The 22,238-nt window shown below is 36.9% G+C and overlaps 2 protein-coding genes across 3 annotated transcripts in view; both read left to right on the top strand.

Moving 5' to 3' along the window:
- The window catches only part of LOC100375368 (cytosolic carboxypeptidase 6-like), a 54,868-nt gene extending 50,840 nt beyond the window's left edge, over positions 1 to 4,028 (top strand). Inside the window, exons 13-14 of one of the 2 annotated variants that reach the window (XM_085503837.1) lie at positions 393 to 501; positions 2,016 to 2,065. In XM_085503837.1, coding sequence (XP_085359963.1) covers positions 393 to 501; positions 2,016 to 2,035 — 129 coding nt within the window. In that variant the 3' untranslated portion in view covers positions 2,036 to 2,065. Of the gene's footprint in view, positions 1 to 392; positions 502 to 2,015 lie in introns of both variants that reach the window. The other variant, XM_085503836.1, reaches the window with a different exon arrangement.
- A 2,459-nt stretch (positions 4,029 to 6,487) lies between these two features.
- LOC102807689 (metalloendopeptidase OMA1, mitochondrial-like) lies at positions 6,488 to 16,354 on the top strand. Its single transcript, XM_085503835.1, has 8 exons — positions 6,488 to 7,332; positions 7,740 to 7,968; positions 11,017 to 11,190; positions 11,428 to 11,535; positions 11,681 to 11,809; positions 12,270 to 12,344; positions 14,094 to 14,240; positions 15,115 to 16,354. The coding sequence occupies exons 1-8, from the start codon at positions 7,004 to 7,006 to the stop codon at positions 15,259 to 15,261; spliced, it is 1,338 nt and encodes a 445-aa protein (XP_085359961.1). The 5' UTR covers positions 6,488 to 7,003; the 3' UTR covers positions 15,262 to 16,354.
- Positions 16,355 to 22,238: the final 5,884 nt, after the last annotated feature.

Here is a 22,238-nt window from a genome sequence, read left to right as displayed (position 1 = left end):
GCATATGCATATGGTATACATATACATGTTTTTTGTTACATTGGCTTTTGACTGACTGGTGGCTAAAATTGAGGGACAATTTATTTTTTTGTTTCAGTGATTTATTTTTTCATTCTTCCCTCATTTCCTTATGTCAATTCAGCCAAATACTTACACTGACTTGCTAGGATACAGTATTTTTTGTCACTTTCTGGGATATAAGAATTTCTAAAACTCCTTCAGCAACAATGTTAACTTTTCAAAGACCACTTGTTACATATGTTATCTGTTATTCCATGTCTGTTGTTTTGATTATTATTTTAATGCTTTTATTCTCTATATTGTCTGATGCGTGTTGTTAATAAATGTTTCTCCTGCTCATTGTACATCTCATGCAATATATGTTGTACCAGGTCAAAGATAAGATCCAACAACGTCGTAGAGAGTGGGCTAATTCACGACGTTCCTCCACTAACATGCCCAGACGATCATCACGACCTCATGCCAGTGATTCTTCGGAAGGTAAAGGGGCTACTTATAAACAGAGTGCTTTTAAAACACATATGGTGGCAGATGCTTGTAATTGCATGTACATGTAGTTGTGTTTGCTGTTGCATGATTTCCCGTCTCCAATTTCCATTACTTTGCACAGCTTCCTTACACTTTTAGCCTTGTGGCAGTCATATATATTCACAAAATAACATCCAGTTTTAGATTAACTAAAGTCATGTTGAAGAATCTTTGTTCCTCTATTGCTATAGAAGCATGCTTATAATAATTTGATGTCATCAAAACTCTTGGTTCTAATAAGTTAACTGAACGCTGAGCTGGCCCACTGTCCACTGTACGTTTCATAAATACCTGTATTGCACTATACACCCATATGTCATTGTGTTGTAACTCATTCACACATACTTTCACTGGGGGTCTAGTTTGCAGACAAATTGGCCTCATCTTCAGCTCACCATCTCACGCCAAAAAAAAAGTTTTATTTTCAATTTTTGGTTTGATGTACAAGGACTACATTTTTGTAGGAGCAATGGTGAAAAAAGGTGTGAAAGTTTAAATCAATACAACTGATAATCATCTTGTAAATACCATATTTTTTTACCATATCTTACTGTGTGTATACCTTGGTTTGCTGTGTCCCCTCCCTCCTCATGTACACATAACTCTCCCATCATAACAATAACTGTATTTGGATTGGTTCTTTGCTGTGTGTGTCTGTTGTAATGTAAACAATAACTTTAAGATAGTTGAAAACCAATTAAATCAAAATTGTAATGTTGTGTACAAAAGTTGTTTAATGTATTCTCAAAACTACCAAGCTCAAAAGAGTACACCACTGTTGGAGTATTGATATGCAGGTTTTTTTTTTGAGTGGGGATCTGATTCTGTATTGTATAGTCAGCTGTTTTGTGACTGTAAACAATTCTTACAAGTAGACTGTCTGTTGGTATACATAATCTTAATTCATAAAAGCTGTTTTTTCTTGTGACTATTATTGACTGTCTCAATGTTGGCAATCGCCTCAGTTTCCCATTTGATTGAATGTTCAAATTTTTTTTTTTTTTTCGAATATTTTTAAACCAGGCGCTGCTGTCTCTACTGACTGACTGACACTCCTGACTGCAGTGTTTTGTCAATAAATATTATTGTTACATCTGATGTTTTTTTTATGCAAATTGCAAGTCTCCTAACCATGTATTTTGAAGGCAGGGCAGACTGTATTAAATGAGCTGCTGCCTCTGGGAATCAAATCCGGATGCTGGGTGAAAGCACTCACTATTGCTAGCACTTTTGAATTGTGTTTCAACATGGATTGACCAAAATTATCTTTGTTAGCAATAATTCAAAAAAAACAGCAAATCCAAGCAAATTTTCAAATATTTCCCATAAAACACATCCCCATAATAGTCCAAACAAGATCCAACACAGCTTGTTGAATGCTCTCAGAATACAACTTTAATACTATTTTTGAAGTTTAAAGTTGACTTTACAATTTGCTCATCAGTTTAGTCTAACATTTATTTCAGGGGCAAGAGAAGATCCCTAAATCCAAAAAACACAGACAGTCACAAGAAAACTTTAGAGGATCACATCAGTCAAGCATGTCAATGGATGGAAATGGTCGTAACTACAGTTGGCAAAAAGGGAGCGATAGTGATTCTACAATACACTTTAGGTTACAGCACCGAGAAAAGAGATAATAGTTGTCGATAATACTGCCATGTACAATCAACAGTTAACTGCTGCAGGTGAAATATCAAGACACTTTCAGGACCCATGTAGTGGTGATTATTTAGATTCTCATCAATTACCAACAATACATTGCCATGCTATACTGTGTATTGTCATATTTTCACTCCACTCAAGTTATATTGAGTCTCTACATTGGAAATCTACTCTACATATGAATTCATTTACTTGACTGCTTATATTTCATAAATATCAATGCACTCAGGTTTACATTGATATAACATCTGTGGACAAAAAGTTTCGAAATTGCATCTTATAGTCATGGTAGCCCTGGGTCTGATGACTTTGGTTTTGAGATTTTTCTTACCTTTGCATTCTGGCAACAATAGGAACTTCCTCAGCATCATTTATGTTCACATGCTTCTTTGGTTGCAATGCCATGATCACTATTCGATCAAATTCACAAATAACCACATCTGCATGATGAAGTCATGATTATTATGGATTTATGCTCACACTATTATAGATTTTCAAACCTTGTGCATTTGTAACCATAGCAACTGTATATTAGGTAGGTCTCTGGGGTCTTAACTAAACTGATTTTTAGAGTCAAAACAATGATTTCGGTATTATTGCACAAAGTGACCTATGGCTGAGGGGTAGCATGTAAATGAAAAAGGCACGCTCAAACAAGTCATTGAATCAAGGGCTATTGTTGTAGCTGGGTGAAATTTGTCAACAATGAGTAAGGTTTTCATAGTTGGCTGCTGATTTCTATTCCAGTAAATAAATATATTTTTCATGAGTTATTATTCATAGTCTATGCAAATTGTGTACATTCCTTGCTGCTGGAGGCTCAGTTTCAAGAAAGAAAGTGATACCACAGTCTGGCTGGTCACCAAGGAATGTAGAACTTGTAAATAGTCAACTTATGGCGCCCTCTGTAGTCTGTTGTGAAAATAAATGTTAAAACATGGGCTACAGAGGGCGCTATGTATGTATAAATATGTTTTATATAAGTTTTTTTGTTTGTTTTATATGTATATATTAATTGCTGTATTTTTTAAACTATTGTCCAAAGGTATTTAGTTGAAAAGTATTTGTTTATACACCCATTGTCAATGTTGTGTAATGTCTACTCAAAATGATAGTATTTCATGTATCAAAGATGCATTACAAATAACTTAAAATATAAATCTGATGTTATAAATAATAAAATTGCAGATTATCAAAATTCAACAGAGGCTCGAAGGACTGCAGATACCAAATATTGACAACAATCAAAATTTTAGGGAAATGTGCTGACAGACCTTGTTGGCATTCCCTGGTCTGAATTGCGGTCACTGTCACTGCCTATGCAAAGAATCCAATGTTCTGTAACTTTCTGGCACATAAGAAATTATGTGTATGCAAATTACAGCAGTCTGGATTTATTGTATGGGTATTTTTTACAGTGAAGGGATACAATGGTTGTTCACATTAAAAAACAACATTAGTGTAAAGTTTAAATCTTACCAAACCAATTAATGCAATCTACTCTTTATCAGACAATGGCTTATATTGTATTTATTTGTAGTGATGCATGTCTGCGTAACATGGTCCCTAAATGACACAGGGTGAATACACTACTATAAAAGTTGTGCAAGTTATAATTTGAATTTTGTATTCCTAAGCAGCAAAGACATTTGTCTTTACAAACAATCAACCAAAACATCCTACCATTTGTTTTGTTCTACCATGTACAACTTGTTTTTGCAAGATAATTCTGTCAATATTGTTTGCAGATTTTTTTGAAATAAGTATTGTAAATATTATACATATTGAAAATAAAAATATGTCTTGCATCATCAGTCTCAAACTCATTATTTGACCCACGCCTCTGAAAGCATGCATATGAAAATACGAGATCACCCATATATAAACTAACCTTACATGTTTGAATTTTTTTAAATCAGGACTGGAAGGTGATTGCAAGGTACAGTACATCTGCGCCATGTTTTTAGGCTACAGGTTGACTATTAGAAACTCTGTAGATTTTGTTGAACAGAGACAATTTTTACTGTGAATGAAAAAGAAACCCAAGCAGCTGTGTATTGCAATGTAGCTCAATGTTTTGCAAACAAAGTAGCAATATTGATAGTTCAAATGTAACAGTTTGTAATGATAAGCTGATATCAATATTGTTACTTTGTTGGCAAAACAGTGAGCTTATATTGCAATCTATACTTAACTTCAACTATTCATACAAATTACACAACAAGCATGAAATGCGGTATGCGGTGGTTGCAGCACCCAGAAGCCACACGCGTTTATTACGTTTATTTATCCCCCTTACATATGTAAATATACATGAAATTGATGTCAAAGCCCCATTGCGAATACATCGACCGCCCAGGAAAAAACAGATATAAAAACCCGTCAAGGGAGAAAAACATCTGGAAACCTGTACCCGACGCAATGTCAGATGTACCTAGGGGTAGACGTCGGGCGTCATCCATATTAATACTATACATTTATAAAAATACAGATAAAAAATACAATAGAATACTCTTCTTACTATATACTCATGAGCACCTGGCTACTTAGCCACTAACCAATCGGAGCAGGTGCAATGGCACCTGAATAATTTACATACGAATAGATAGCAATAATCTGCTAATCTACGAAACGCAGATAATTTATCAATACTACTGGTAGCAAAATAAGATTCATTTGAATAGATTTTTATTACTAGTAGGTCCTAAAGTATGAAGGCACCAGACTTACATTTCGATGCCAATAATTGTTTATTCAGATCAAGGATTCTAAAAGGCATACACAAAACAAATGGTGTGTCTGAATTTTTAAAAAAATAAAAAATTTTATAACAATTTAAGAATAAAAATGTCCAATGACATGTTCAACAAAAAATCAAACATTATTAGAATCTTGTGCATGTAGGAGTATTCTATGCATATTTTATCTTCAAAATGAATTGTATTTTAATGATTCTGCATATAATAAATGCGATTTATTATTTTTATTGTGAAGTGGACCATTCCTTAATTTTAAATCATATACACACGTTTGTATATGCTACTAATGGAGAAAATATGGTAGTTTGGTAGAGAAACAAACATGCCCACTGAAGTTATCGGTACACATCTGTATAATATTTCTTGATGAGTCTTGTAACTAAAGTGCTTACATGTTCCCACAAAGACTGACTGCAATCCCCAGTGTAACCAAGCATTCCATGAAATGATACTTCAACGTCAGTAAAGAAGCATTTTTAGTAAGTACACCACAGCTGGCTGCAATAGCAATTTGTAAAGAAAGTTTTACAATGTACAAGTGGAGAACTTTCAAAACAATGAACATCTCTTTGAATTGTTGTGTTCTTAGATCTAAAGTAATTCTTAGTGGCTACAATAATTAAACTGTTTAGTCAAATTAATGCAGACTGAAAAAAGCTACCAGTGTTTCCAGACCAAAATGCTATTTAGGCATTTCAGAAAAATATGTATCTCCTCCATGGTTGTTTTTTGATTACGTATGATGTGCAACATTTTTCTGCCAGAATTACTTGAACAACAATTTTTAAAAATTATAATTTCAATTGGGAATACATAAATTGTAGACCCCTTTTCCAGACAATTTTGCTCAAAAAAGTCCCCCATTCCAGAAGTTCCGGCTAAACCAGGGGACTTGTAACTAGCAACGTGTATACACCTTCATATCAAGGTGTGGGACCCACATGACAAATATCCTGTTGTTTCTGAGATCACTATGAGGTTCTGAAAACAAACATATTAAAATTGCTAGACAGATGTTGCTGTCTAATTTACCTTTTTCAATAATTACTGTAAAATTTATATTAGATGCTGCAAATTCTGTTAGAATGGAATGATGCAACAGAATGGATGCTGCTTCTATTAGAGCATCTACACATATGAGAAATGGTACATCTTTGGTTCACAATAGTTCAGAAAAACTGGGTGCGGCTGCTATTAGGAATGCAGATTTGACATTCTATATAGAACCAAAGTTTAGATTTTGTCATGATAGTGTTTCTCTATTCTTGTTTCTGTAAATCAATTAACTTATAGAATGAAATTCTTTTACTATATATATCTCCTTATGCAATAATTCGCAAGTCCTGGTGGCAGATTGAGTTTGGCTTTTGTGTGTCAACCCCAGTCAAATTTTAACTGCTATGCTACACTAAAACACAATGTAGCGATGAAGTGTGATTATTTACAAAGACTGCCCCCATGCGATAAAATAGTTAATTCATTTTGTTTTTACGTGCTATTCGAACGATGGCGCACTTCAAAATGGCAGTCGTCAAACGATATCGACAAAACACCGGTTGAAAATGATTATGAAATTGGAAAATGTGTGTGGATTCCAGTACTTACATTGTCGCCACGATTGATTGTCTTATTGCCAGTATTACAAGTGGTCAGTAGTACAGAATTTTGTAATGCGTTTCTGCTGTGGAGACACAATTAACCATTCGGCGTTTGTCAGCTTCCAACTGCAGTCACTTTGAGCTTGGGTCGATTTCACCAGTTAACCAATTTCTCAAAGACGAGCTGGAACAGGGAATCAGTAGACGACAAAACATAACGTGGGGGAAAACGTTGGAGAAAAGCCATTGTCTCCTCGTGTTGGCAACGTTTGAGGGATTGTGGCGTAGCTCTCTGTACAAAAAACGGAAGTAATTAATAGCTATTAGTTGTAGTATACTGTAGGATGACAGTGGTTTTTGATCAAATATATAACAGATGTCACTGCAACATTCAATTTATTTTGTGAATAACTTATTTCATTGAGCTGAACAATGTTTACATCGCTGTACCAAGTTACCAAATGTTGTGCCCAGAAAACAGTCCTGCAGCATACAGCAAAGTCTCTCAACAGAGAAATACGTACAATTCCAGTACGTCTAAAGAGAACTTTTTCCTCCAGTGGCTGCCATGGCCATAACTCAGGGTTACTTAATGATGCTTTCCCAAGATGCAATAGATCTCTTAATATTGAAGCTGTAAGAACCCTGGGAAGACAACTTCGCAACCGTTTCCATACAACATCAAGATGTAACGTTCCCCCTCTATTTGCCTGGCTGATTGCCAAGCCAGTTGCCAAAATTACAGCAATGCTGACTGGAAGGTAGGTGTACAGATCTCAATAATAGATAATATTAACTCTGATAGAATGCCATGGTAAAGTACGAGACCAGGGTTTAATCGTTTGGTGAAAACTATTGAAGACCCATGTACCCAATGGTAGCTGGGGTTTATTTAATTGTCACAGAAAAAACATATTTATGTTTCCTGGGTTTTTTTCATGGATGCAATGAAAAGATTCTATTTTATTCAAATGTCCTGTAAAATTGTTTAATTTTCATGATTGGGATTTTACTGATTCAATAATACACCGATATCGACATTGATTATCAACAAAATGTTATTAAAGTCACTGTGATTCCATGTCATTAGAGCCAAGTGAAATTTTCACTGCTACCTTTACAAAATTTTGTGATTTTCACAGGGAGTTGTCTGTCATTGTACATACAGGGCTTTCAGAAAATGGTGGCAATCTTTATCTGACAAGAAAAGACAAGTATTGATATTACTGGCCAAGAAGAATCGTTACAAGATTTTGATATTCACAGGCAGTGTCTGTGGTGTAATTGGTTTATATTATATAAGTCACTTAGAGACCACACCGATCACACACAGGACGAGATTTATAGCTTTCACGCCTAAACAACTTAAAGCCATTGCCGATCAAGAATATGAACAAGTTCGTTTGTAACACTCAATATTATTGGTTGAAAATTGTCTTTTTCACATAATATGACAGTTATTGAGCTATCATAAGATGGGTTACTAGCTGTTGCTTCTCAGTAGAAAGTGCTCTGGATGTCAGATATAAATCAATACACAATCAACAAGCCATGCATGGCACAGTCCCCGTTAGTTATCAAATTTAAGATATATAGTTTTGTTTATAGTAATTAGCTGGAATATAACCATGTCAGGAGTATGATTTTTTAACATTAAAATGATTGACATTTGTATCTGATCGTCAAACAAGTACTTGTTCATATTGAGAGATATTGCTCTGGAACAGCATTCAAAATCAGCCATTTTGATTACATGTATATATATAACATGATGTATAACGAATATATAAAATTTAAATATAATAAGTCAAAGCATTTAAGAGATATGGCTCTAGAAGCCCAATCATTAAAACAAAATGGCTGCCGATTTGAATCCAATCTGAAAAATAAAATGACGAGCATCAGGAACCTGTAATGTCTAATGTATGTACCAAGTTTGAATGAAATCCACCCATAAATGTTTGATATTTGATGATTTTTTAGCACAAAAACGACCACCATTCGGCCATTTTGAATAGGATAGTCAAACCAATATATCTGCTTATCTATGACATGATTTATAATGAATATTTAAAATGTGAAAATATTATCAGTCAAAACAAGTCGGAGATATGGCCGGGTCGAGAAGCCCATTCATTAAAACAAAATGGCCGCCAGACAGCCATTTTGAATCTGATCTGAAAAATAAATGATGTGCATCAGGAACCTTTAATGTCTAATATATGTAGCAAGTTTGAACGAAATCCATCCATAAATGCCAGAAACGCTTGATATTTAATGATTGTTTAGCACAAAAAAGACCACCATTTGGGCATTTTGAATAGGATCGTCAAACCAGTATATCTGTCTATCTATGACATGATGTATAATGAATATTTAAAATCTGAACATAATCAGTGAAAGCAAGTCAGAGATATGGCACGAGAACCAGTCGGCCATTTTGAATCTTATCTGAAAAACAAAATTATTAGCATCAAGGTCCCATAATGTCTAATGTATATACCAAGTTTGAACAAAATCCATCTGTAAACAGCCGAGAAAAGGTTGATTTTTTAGATTTTTTAGCACAAAAATGGCCGCCAGTTGGCCATCTTGAATCAGATCGTAAAACAAAATGATGTGCATCGAGGTCCTATAATGTCTAATGTATATACCAAGTTTGAACATAATCCATCTGTAAACAGCCGAGAAATGCTTGATTTTGATGATTTTTAGCACAAAAATGGCCACCATTCGGCCATCTTGAATCAGATCGTGAAACAAATTGATGTGCATATGTATAATATCATGCATGCTATATGTGTGAAGTTTGATTGTGATTGGTCCAGGCATTTCTAAGATACAGGTCCAGACGCACGCACAGACACACGCATGCACACACGGAGGTCAAAACATAAGTCCCCGTTTTCGGACTGCGGGGATTAATAATCAACAAGTCATTGAAAATGACACAGTCCCTGTTAAGTTCTCTTTGTGCTCGTCATATTAAAGCGGAGGGGTTGTCGCCAGCATGTCCTTGAAACTTGAGTTCCAAGTGGCGTATACAACAGATTGTTTATTTACATCAAAACACGTGTTTTGTGTCATAGTATTATGGCCAAAATAAAAACAGTCGTTATTCAGCCATCTTTGATCTGATTATGAAACACACTGATATGTATGATGTATGTGCCAAATACGAATGAAAATGGTACATAAATTGTGGAAATATAGTAGTAAGGCCAAAAAGTCAGATGGCTGTCAATCGGCCATCCTTGACCAGATTTTGAAACAAATTGTCATGGACATGCATCCTAACATGTATAAAGTACATGTATGTGCCAAATTTGAATGAAAACTGACAGAGCACGTCCAAGATACTGCATAAAAAAACAAAAACAAGTCGACCATCTTTGATCCAATTGCAAAATAAATCGTCATGGACATGTATCCTAACATGTATAATCTATGTACCAAGTTTGAATGACAACTGACTAAGCATGTCCAAAATACAACATTTTCAAAAAACAAGATGGCTGCCAGTCGGCCATTTTGAATTGAATCGCTAAACCACTGCATGTGCATGTCCCACATAAGGTACTAGGCACATGCAAAGAATGAACGGAATCGGTCCACAGGATTCTGAAATATGACATTGGATAGACTGACACACGGACAGACGGACGGACAGACGGTCGGACGGACAGACTCAGGAACTCACGGACGGTCGGGGACATGTATCCTAACATGTATGATCTATGTACTAAAATTGAATGAAAACTGACAAAGCATGTCCAAAATACGACATTTTCAAAAAACAAGATGGCTGCCAGTCGGCCATTTTTGATCCAATTGTGAAATAAATCATCATGGACATGTATCCTAACATGTATAATCTATGTACCAAGTTTGAATGAAAACTGACAAAGCATTTTCAAAAATACAACATTTTCAAAAAACAAGATGGCTGCCAGTCGGCCATTTTGAATCGAATCGCTAAACCACTGCATGTGCATATGTCCCACATAAAGTACTAGGCACATGCAAAGAATGAACAGAATCGGTCCAAGGGATTCTGAGATATGACTCCGGACGGACGCACATACGCATGGACACACAGACGGACGGAGACCGAATTATAGGTCCCCGTTTTTGGACTTCGTCCGAACGGGGACTAATAATCACATTGTGGTCTAATTACTGTATTTATTTATATTATTTAATTTTTACTCTCATTCCCACATTCTTGTAGTAGGATATACATACCATGCAACTATCAGTTGGCATACATATGTGAGGCTTGCCAGTGTATATAAATCTTGTATTCAGACTTTGTTCATGTACAGTTATTTATTTCATTGAAAGATGCACAGTACATTCCACCAATTCAACTGATCAATTCCAATTTGGAATAAGTTGGAGGGCATCTATTTTTAATTCAAGTTCTTTGATAATTTATTTTACAGTTTCTGCTACGCTACGACAAGTCTATGGTGCCGACCTCTCACCCTGTTTACGAAATAGTTGCCAGGGTAACACGTCAGATTATAAATGCTAATTTAGATATTCCATTGATACGAGATATGGATTGGACAATAAATATCATAAATGAGCCAGAAAAGAATGCTTTTGTATTACCCGTAAGTATAGAATGATTTTGGAAAATATATTGAACTCTAGAGGGCGCACTATAAACTGTAGAGGTGTTTTTTTATCCGCAGCCATATAAAACAACATGTCAGTTGTGTTTTGTTCCAATTTATAGTTACGTCGTTGCTGTGTATAATGAATGCCATTTTTTACCTTTAAAAATTTGCTGAACCCAAACCATTTTTAAGTTTTTTTTGATTTATAGTTATTTTTTTGTTTTCTAACAGAATGGTCAGATTTTTGTATTTACTGGTATATTGAAAGCAGTTTTAAATGAAGATCAACTTGGTATTGTGTTGGGACATGAGATTGCACATGTACTACTTGGGCATGCGGTTAGTGTTGACCCCCACCCTCAAATGTAAATTACAGTTACTGGTACTTAAACTTCAGTAAAATATACTAGATTCAAATCACATTGCAGCTAGCTATCAGTTGTAATGTTCTTATATTAATGTACATACTGTCCCCTGTTTGCAGGCCGAGCAAGTCAGTTTTGCTGAGTTTGTGGATGGTTTATCCATAATATTACTGGCAGCATTGTGGGCTTTTCTACCCAATGATGGTATAGCACTGGTAGCCCAGTGGTTTAAAAGTAAGGTTATTGAAGTGAGTATTCATTTTATTGGTGCTACCGGTAACATTCAGAAAAGAATATTTTATTTGACTCAGAATAATGCAAGAAATTCCTTTGTTTAAATCACTTTAACCTTTTCACCTTTTCTCGCACAAATCTTTCAGCACTTTTTACCTATATTCTTTAATATTTCTGATAATGAACCCTAATTTTTAAGCCGACAGACAAAGTTTGAGTCAGTTTTCACTCAAAAAATTAGGTTATCTTTGAAAAGAGGAAACTGGCGATGGAAAAGGTAAAATGACTTGCAGACCTCTAAGCTAAATGGATGCTGTTGTCTTTATTCTCAGTGAATTGGTAACCTGTTTACTTTTGTGCAAATATGATTTGATATTTGACTGTTTGCAACACAGTTGAAAATATTCTTGATTTAATAATCTACTGATTTGTGTTTGTGATAACTAATCCATAAACTAATGTACTAAATTTCAGATATTTCTTCATATGCCGTATAACAGGCATTTGGAAACTGAGGCGGATGAAGTCGGATTACAACTTGTAGCAAAGGTAACAATAACAAAAATATCTTACAAGTAAACATTTTCACAAAATATTGATTTGTTTTCTTAAAATTACAATTCATTTTCTTGACACATAGTCACTGTGATTTCTGTTTTTTTTTTTACATCAGTGATTCCACTCTTGTTAAGACTGGTACTTAACTACAATAATGTCGCAATCTTCAACAGATTTAATCTACTTTGAATTTATGTCTTTTTTAAGCCATGCTGTAAACATTGAACTATTTTAGGTTTACCTCAAAAGGAGTTCATTTTCACTTGTCTCTATCAGGGGTTTTTCTAGAAAAAAAATGCAAGAGGGAGTACTGCAATTCAGCGGCACCACCAAGTGGGGGAGATATGGTTCTCCCTACCGGGGTGTGGAGTTTTTGTTAATTCAAGTTAAAATGGAGCATTCTAGGGCTTCCTTGGGGCCAAAATTACTATCAGACAGGTCACAGTTGAGGAATGTTGCCACATGTGATCCCTGGTCAATCAGAATTTTACGGTTGCCAGAGGATCTGCTCCCCAGGGTAAGGGGGTGCATGGCCATGGCATGAGGATGCTGCACCCCTGTTCCCTTGTTTAAAAAAAATCCCTGCTCACTATAACTGAAGTTGAATACTATAAACTGTCTTAATTTGGCAAGAAAAAAAGATTCAAATTTTGGGAGTCACAATAAATTGCAAAAATTCTTAGCAGTAAAAATTACATGGTTCACAGTATGTTACAATTGGAACGGTATGTTAAGAATTCATATTTTGAGGGGTTTTACTTGCAATTATAATTTTTTCTACATATTGTTTCACAGTTGCCTTAACTAAGCAACCGAGATACGATATAAAGAAAAAACTTGATAACTGCAAATAAATGAACCAAAATTACAATAAAACAAGTCCTTGAAAATGTTCCTGTTAAATTTTTTAAAGTCTCATTATTCGGCCATCTTTGATCTGATTATGAAACAAACTGACATGTATAATGTATGTGCCAAATAGAATGAAAATGGTACACAAATCTTGGAAATATAGTAGTAAGGCCAAAAAGTCAGACGGCTATCAATCGACCATCCTTGATTCGATTTTGAAACAAATTGTCATGGACATATATCCTAACATATATAACAGACGGACGAAGATCGAATTATAAGTCCTTGTTTTCGAACGAGTATATACCTACATTGTATTTTAATCAGATTGGTTACTTTATGAGCTTACCACATAATATCACTTATAAGTGATGTCATGAGATAGTATTACCCATGTAACGAAGGTGAGTGGATAGTACAGACCATGATGCTACAAAGTATCAACCGGTTCTACAAATAAGTAATATCACATGATAACCTTTTTATCACATGACCAGAAATACAGAGAAATTGTAATTTTATGCAATTGTAAAAATCATCTATTGATTTATTCGTATGACTTCTTTGCATTTACAGTTATAGCTTTAATAGTTTTCGATAATAAGCAGAAATATTACCCGTTTTAGTAATTATATTTTTTCAAATTCATTATTATGATTTATTGTTGTTGCACAATGCAAATATTGGTTAACAAGTCTGAAACATTCACATTGCAAATAAAAAGGATCAATTGCACATTTTGTTTTTCTTCATATCGTACCATACCATACATTATATGGTCATGTGATAAGTTTGTATAGTAATGGTTATGATGATCGTATAATAAGATTGTATTCAATCAATCAATGTCAAATGTTATGGCAGTGGACTTTGCTTTTATTTCCTCAGGGATGTTTTGATGTTCGAGAGAGCAGTGCATTCTGGGAATGCATGGCATTGGAGAGTGAAGCGACTGGAGCAGACCAAATAGAGTTATTATCAACACATCCTAGTCATCAAAACCGAGCAGATAACCTGTCGTACTTCATACCAGAGGTAACGACTGTCAGAGAATTCAACTCACAGCGACATGTCTTACTGTACACCACATGTTCTGAAATAATCACAATAACCCACTTTGCAGTGTAGAGTATGTTAAAGTGGGGGAGTCATCACCTGCGCATGCGTCAGATGGTCATAACATGTCATTGTTTACAAACAAGTGTCTACCCATGAGCCTTTGCATTTTTAGCCTGTGTTTTTATCGTCGCTTGGGACTCAATTCCCGCGCTTTAAAATAAATCAAAACATCCACTAGAAATATTGACTTACATCAACTTAAATGCTGTTAACAGTGTCTGGACTTATTCAACCAAATTGAAAATTGAGCATATAATTCCATGTATCAATGAGAATATCATGAATACTATCAGCCTATTGAAATAACATAATAAATTACTCTTTCTAAACATCAATGAATTGTCATAAATTAGTTTGGATTCTGTTCCTGGTACATTTGAATTCATACAAACAATGGCCAATAACAGTGGTTTGGTAGTTACATCCAACATAAAAAACAGCAATACTGTAAAATCTGTATTAAAAGCCCTGACTTCTATTAAAATGGTACAATGCAACAGAGGGGATGTGGTTTCTATTAGAGCATCTACACATATGAGAAATGATGAGTTTTTGGTTCTCAATTGTTTAAAAAGAATATGTGCAACTTCTATTAGGAATGTAGCTTCTAATACAGATTTTACAGTACTAGCAACATATTTATAAAATAACAGATTTGAGACCATGTTTAAAGGAGTACCGACTCATGACTTGTACACAATGTGTGCTCGTACAATTACATGTTAATTTTGCATGTTCATGGTGTTGCATATGCTTATCTTATGAATCATTGGTGATATCTTCATTGCAGGCAATCAATATACGAGAACTATGTAAGTGTCCTCCTCTTCCTCACAAAGATCCCAGAGAAATGGTGAGGAGACTCAAACAACATCTCAAGAAAATGAAAACTGAAGATGAAGTAGTTTTACCATCCGGTGTAACAGTTAAAGTTTAAACGTGTCTCTGTTGTTAATCAAGATTGGTTTGATATTTCATCTATATAAGCCTTTTTTTGTATTTAAAACAAAAATTTTATTTGGATCTTTGTGAGAAAAAAACACATCTCATGTTCCTGCTTTCTATACAAGCCTTGGGTGGGTATAGTTCATTTTATAATGATACCTTATCGTCTTTATTTTTAGTGAATATTTTTGTCAAATTTTGTTTTCAAATTTCTCTTGATGGCCAGATTGGTTTGATATTTAGTTTATCAGATTTTCTCATTTCAATTTCTTTTTTTAGTTTTTCGTTAAAAGTGAATACTGTATTCACTGATTATACTGAAATAATCACCCATAGAATTGTTAGTTAGTTTGGTTCAACCACAGACCCTACAATAAACCCAGCTTTCTAGTTAATTGATGCTTTATTCTATTTTGTTTTCTAATGTAGGCAGAATTCAGATTTACTGTAATTTTTGTTGTCATGATTGATATCCTGTTTATCTCGTGTATCCATCTCGCAGGTTGTAAAGCTTAATACAGAGATTATGGTTTATGAGCATGTTTCCTGGCTCATTTGCATCAAGGATTGCCATTCATGAACACTAATTGTCGAAACATAATTACTAATTTAATAGGGAGTCAATTCAAACCAATCAATGAAAAATCTCTACTAGACAAATGAAATAGAATAGATGGAACAAATTTGAAATGATTACACAACTTTATATCACACACACATTTTAGTCAACAACTGAAACCAGCAGGTATATTAATATAATTCTTTATAAGAATTCGAGAAATATTGAGAGATTTGGTGATCTTTAGCCATGTCAAAAGTTCTGATTGAATGGATCAATCAGATAGCCAGTATTTTTATTACATAATATAGATATAGAAAATTATTACACTGAACTGTCAGGATACATTGGGCTTTACAGAATAAATAATCTGACTTTCTGAAATTTTACAAGAGTGTTTTCATGCATATTTGGTGTGCAGATGACTTCGTATACACTTTTTTGTGAAAGTAATTGTGCTGAAATATTATTGTACCAAATTTGTAGATTTCAATAAAATAAGTTTTCAAATGATACTGGAAAGAAATTACTGATAGTTTTGCGAAAAACCCCAGACAGACACAGAATACAATTTACAGGCTGCAATACCTTGTCCAGTTAGATAATCAATTTCTCCAGCATTCTTTTCAATACCTGGTCCAGTCGGATAACTACAGTTTGGGACTCCAGCATTCTTTTCAATACCTGGTCCAGTCGGATAATTACAGTTTGGGACTCCAGCATTCTTTTCAATACCTGGTCCAGTCGGATAATTACAGTTTGGGACTCCAGCATTCTTTTCAATACCTGGTCCAATCGGATAATTACAGTTTGGGACTCCAGCATTCTTTTCAATACCTGGTCCAGTCGGATAATTACAGTTTGGGACTCCAGCATTCTTTTTAATACCTGGTCCAGTCAGATAATTACAGTTTGGGACTCCAGCATTCTTTTCAATACCTGGTCCAGTCGGATAATTACAGTTTGGGACTCCAGCATTCTTTTCAATACCTGGTCCAATCGGATAATTACAGTTTGGGACTCCAGCATTCTTTTCAATACCTGGTCCAGTCGGATAATTACAGTTTGGGACTCCAGTATTCTTTTTAATACCTGGTCCAGTTGAATAATCTGTGTTGGGGCTCTCGAGCATTCTTTTTAATACCTGGTCCAGTTGTTGGATAATCAGTGTTTGGGCTCTCCAGCATTCTTTTTAATACCTGGTCCAGTTGTTGGATAATCAGTGTTTGGGCTCTCCAGCATTCCTTTTAATACCTGGTCCAGTTTTTGGATAATCAGTGTTGGGGCTCTCCAGCATTCTTTTTAATACCTGGTCCAGTTTTTGGATAATCAGTGTTGGGGCTCTCCAGCATTCTTTTTAATACCTGGTCCAGTTGTTGGATAATCTGTGTTGGGGCTCTCCAGCATTCCTTTTAATACCTGGACCAGTTGTTGGATAATCTGTGTTGGGGCTCTCCAGCATTCCTTTTAATACCTGGTCCAGTTGTTGGATAATCAGTGTTGGGGCTCTCCAGCATTCCTTTTAATACCTGGACCAGTTGTTGGATAATCTGTGTTGGGGCTCTCCAGCATTCCTTTTAATACCTGGTCCAGTTGTTGGATAATCAGTGTTGGGGCTCTCCAGCATTCCTTTTAATACCTGGTCCAGTTTTTGGATAATCTGTGTTGGGGCTCTCCAGCATTCCTTTTAATACCTGGTCCAGTTTTTGGATAATCAGTGTTGGGGCTCTCCAGCATTCCTTTTAATACCTGGTCCAGTTTTTGGATAATCTGTGTTGGGGCTCTCCAGCATTCCTTTTAATACCTGGTCCAGTTTTTGGATAATCTGTGTTGGGGCTCTCCAGCATTCCTTTTAATACCTGGTCCAGTTGTTTGATAATCAGTGTTGGGGCTCTCCAGCATTCCTTTTAATACCTGGTCAAGTTTTTGGATAATCTGTGTTGGGGCTCTCCAGCATTCCTTTTAATACCTGGTCCAGTTTTTGGATAATCAGTGTTGGGGCTCTCCAGCATTCCTTTTAATACCTGGTCCAGTTTTTGGATAATCTGTGTTGGGGCTCTCCAGCATTCCTTTTAATACCTGGTCCAGTTGTTGGATAATCAGTGTTTGGGCTCTCCAGCATTCCTTTTAATACCTGGTCCAGTTTTTGGATAATCAGTGTTGGGGCTCTCCAGCATTCTTTTTAATACCTGGTCCAGTTTTTGGATAATCAGTGTTGGGGCTCTCCAGCATTCTTTTTAATACCTGGTCCAGTTGTTGGATAATCTGTGTTGGGGCTCTCCAGCATTCCTTTTAATACCTGGACCAGTTGTTGGATAATCTGTGTTGGGGCTCTCCAGCATTCCTTTTAATACCTGGTCCAGTTGTTGGATAATCAGTGTTGGGGCTCTCCAGCATTCCTTTTAATACCTGGACCAGTTGTTGGATAATCTGTGTTGGGGCTCTCCAGCATTCCTTTTAATACCTGGTCCAGTTTTTGGATAATCTGTGTTGGGGCTCTCCAGCATTCCTTTTAATACCTGGTCCAGTTGTTGGATAATCAGTGTTGGGGCTCTCCAGCATTCCTTTTAATACCTGGTCCAGTTTTTGGATAATCTGTGTTGGGGCTCTCCAGCATTCCTTTTAATACCTGGTCCAGTTTTTGGATAATCAGTGTTGGGGCTCTCCAGCATTCCTTTTAATACCTGGTCCAGTTTTTGGATAATCTGTGTTGGGGCTCTCCAGCATTCCTTTTAATACCTGGTCCAGTTTTTGGATAATCTGTGTTGGGGCTCTCCAGCATTCCTTTTAATACCTGGTCCAGTTGTTGGATAATCTGTGTTGGGGCTCTCCAGCATTCCTTTTAATACCTGGTCCAGTTTTTGGATAATCTGTGTTTGGGCTCTCCAGCATTCTTTTTAATACCTGGTCCAGTTGTTGGATAATCAGTGTTTGGGCTCTCCAGCATTCTTTTTAATACCTGGTCCAGTTGTTGGATAATCAGTGTTTGGGCTCTCCAGCATTCCTTTTAATACCTGGTCCAGTTGTTGGATAATCAGTGTTTGGGCTCTCCAGCATTCCTTTTAATACCTGGTCCAGTTGTTGGATAATCTGTGTTGGGGCTCTCCAGCATTCCTTTTAATACCTGGTCCAGTTGTTGGATAATCTGTGTTGGGGCTCTCCAGCATTCCTTTTAATACCTGGTCCAGTTGTTGGATAATCTGTGTTGGGGCTCTCCAGCATTCCTTTTAATACCTGGTCCAGTTGTTGGATAATCAGTGTTGGGGCTCTCCAGCATTCCTTTTAATACCTGGACCAGTTGTTGGATAATCTGTGTTGGGGCTCTCCAGCATTCCTTTTAATACCTGGTCCAGTTTTTGGATAATCTGTGTTGGGGCTCTCCAGCATTCTTTTTAATACCTGGTCCAGTTGTTGGATAATCTGTGTTGGGGCTCTCCAGCATTCCTTTTAATACCTGGACCAGTTGTTGGATAATCTGTGTTGGGGCTCTCCAGCATTCCTTTTAATACCTGGTCCAGTTGTTGGATAATCAGTGTTGGGGCTCTCCAGCATTCCTTTTAATACCTGGACCAGTTGTTGGATAATCTGTGTTGGGGCTCTCCAGCATTCCTTTTAATACCTGGTCCAGTTTTTGGATAATCTGTGTTGGGGCTCTCCAGCATTCCTTTTAATACCTGGTCCAGTTGTTGGATAATCAGTGTTGGGGCTCTCCAGCATTCCTTTTAATACCTGGTCCAGTTTTTGGATAATCTGTGTTGGGGCTCTCCAGCATTCCTTTTAATACCTGGTCCAGTTTTTGGATAATCAGTGTTGGGGCTCTCCAGCATTCCTTTTAATACCTGGTCCAGTTTTTGGATAATCTGTGTTGGGGTTCTCCAGCATTCCTTTTAATACCTGGTCCAGTTTTTGGATAATCTGTGTTGGGGCTCTCCAGCATTCCTTTTAATACCTGGTCCAGTTGTTGGATAATCTGTGTTGGGGCTCTCCAGCATTCCTTTTAATACCTGGTCCAGTTTTTGGATAATCTGTGTTTGGGCTCTCCAGCATTCTTTTTAATACCTGGTCCAGTTGTTGGATAATCAGTGTTTGGGCTCTCCAGCATTCTTTTTAATACCTGGTCCAGTTGTTGGATAATCAGTGTTTGGGCTCTCCAGCATTCCTTTTAATACCTGGTCCAGTTTTTGGATAATCTGTGTTGGGGCTCTCCAGCATTCCTTTTAATACCTGGTCCAGTTTTTGGATAATCAGTGTTGGGGCTCTCCAGCATTCCTTTTAATACCTGGTCCAGTTTTTGGATAATCTGTGTTGGGGCTCTCCAGCATTCTATTTAATACCTGGTCCAGTTTTTGGATAATCTGTGTTGGGGCTCTCCAGCATTCCTTTTAATACCTGGTCCAGTTGTTGGATAATCAGTGTTGGGGCTCTCCAGCATTCCTTTTAATACCTGGTCCAGTTTTTGGATAATCTGTGTTGGGGCTCTCCAGCATTCCTTTTAATACCTGGTCCAGTTTTTGGATAATCAGTGTTGGGGCTCTCCAGCATTCTTTTTAATACCTGGTCCAGTTGTTGGATAATCTGTGTTGGGGCTCTCCAGCATTCCTTTTAATACCTGGACCAGTTGTTGGATAATCTGTGTTGGGGCTCTCCAGCATTCCTTTTAATACCTGGTCCAGTTGTTGGATAATCAGTGTTGGGGCTCTCCAGCATTCCTTTTAATACCTGGACCAGTTGTTGGATAATCTGTGTTGGGGCTCTCCAGCATTCCTTTTAATACCTGGTCCAGTTTTTGGATAATCTGTGTTGGGGCTCTCCAGCATTCCTTTTAATACCTGGTCCAGTTGTTGGATAATCAGTGTTGGGGCTCTCCAGCATTCCTTTTAATACCTGGTCCAGTTTTTGGATAATCTGTGTTGGGGCTCTCCAGCATTCCTTTTAATACCTGGTCCAGTTTTTGGATAATCAGTGTTGGGGCTCTCCAGCATTCCTTTTAATACCTGGTCCAGTTTTTGGATAATCTGTGTTGGGGCTCTCCAGCATTCCTTTTAATACCTGGTCCAGTTTTTGGATAATCTGTGTTGGGGCTCTCCAGCATTCCTTTTAATACCTGGTCCAGTTGTTGGATAATCTGTGTTGGGGCTCTCCAGCATTCCTTTTAATACCTGGTCCAGTTTTTGGATAATCTGTGTTTGGGCTCTCCAGCATTCTTTTTAATACCTGGTCCAGTTGTTGGATAATCAGTGTTTGGGCTCTCCAGCATTCTTTTTAATACCTGGTCCAGTTGTTGGATAATCAGTGTTTGGGCTCTCCAGCATTCCTTTTAATACCTGGTCCAGTTGTTGGATAATCAGTGTTTGGGCTCTCCAGCATTCCTTTTAATACCTGGTCCAGTTGTTGGATAATCTGTGTTGGGGCTCTCCAGCATTCCTTTTAATACCTGGTCCAGTTGTTGGATAATCTGTGTTGGGGCTCTCCAGCATTCCTTTTAATACCTGGTCCAGTTGTTGGATAATCTGTGTTGGGGCTCTCCAGCATTCTTTTTAATACCTGGTCCAGTTGTTGGATAATCAGTGTTGGGGCTCTCCAGCATTCCTTTTAATACCTGGACCAGTTGTTGGATAATCTGTGTTGGGGCTCTCCAGCATTCCTTTTAATACCTGGTCCAGTTTTTGGATAATCTGTGTTGGGGCTCTCCAGCATTCCTTTTAATACCTGGTCCAGTTGTTGGATAATCAGTGTTGGGGCTCTCCAGCATTCCTTTTAATACCTGGTCCAGTTTTTGGATAATCTGTGTTGGGGCTCTCCAGCATTCCTTTTAATACCTGGTCCAGTTTTTGGATAATCAGTGTTGGGGCTCTCCAGCATTCCTTTTAATACCTGGTCCAGTTTTTGGATAATCTGTGTTGGGGCTCTCCAGCATTCCTTTTAATACCTGGTCCAGTTTTTGGATAATCTGTGTTGGGGCTCTCCAGCATTCCTTTTAATACCTGGTCCAGTTGTTGGATAATCTGTGTTGGGGCTCTCCAGCATTCCTTTTAATACCTGGTCCAGTTTTTGGATAATCTGTGTTTGGGCTCTCCAGCATTCTTTTTAATACCTGGTCCAGTTGTTGGATAATCAGTGTTTGGGCTCTCCAGCATTCTTTTTAATACCTGGTCCAGTTGTTGGATAATCAGTGTTTGGGCTCTCCAGCATTCCTTTTAATACCTGGTCCAGTTGTTGGATAATCAGTGTTTGGGCTCTCCAGCATTCCTTTTAATACCTGGTCCAGTTGTTGGATAATCTGTGTTGGGGCTCTCCAGCATTCCTTTTAATACCTGGTCCAGTTGTTGGATAATCTGTGTTGGGGCTCTCCAGCATTCCTTTTAATACCTGGACCAGTTGTTGGATAATCTGTGTTGGGGCTCTCCAGC

The sequence above is a fragment of the Saccoglossus kowalevskii genome, chromosome 9 (assembly GCF_978046115.1).
Source record: "Saccoglossus kowalevskii chromosome 9, keSacKowa6.1, whole genome shotgun sequence".
NCBI classification, from domain to species: Eukaryota; Metazoa; Hemichordata; class Enteropneusta; family Harrimaniidae; genus Saccoglossus; species Saccoglossus kowalevskii.
Note: the sequence above shows the minus strand (reverse complement) of the source record. Positions and strands in the feature narration are given on the sequence as shown.

Coding starts and splice junctions, on each gene's coding strand:
- LOC102807689 (XM_085503835.1), top strand. CDS start 7,004: ATGTTTACATCGCTGTACCAAGTTACCAAATGTTGTGCCCAGAAAACA. Junction 7,333..7,739: donor ACAGCAATGCTGACTGGAAG/GTAGGTGTACAG, acceptor TTGTACATACAG/GGCTTTCAGAAAATGGTGGC. Junction 12,345..14,093: donor GATTACAACTTGTAGCAAAG/GTAACAATAACA, acceptor TTATTTCCTCAG/GGATGTTTTGATGTTCGAGA.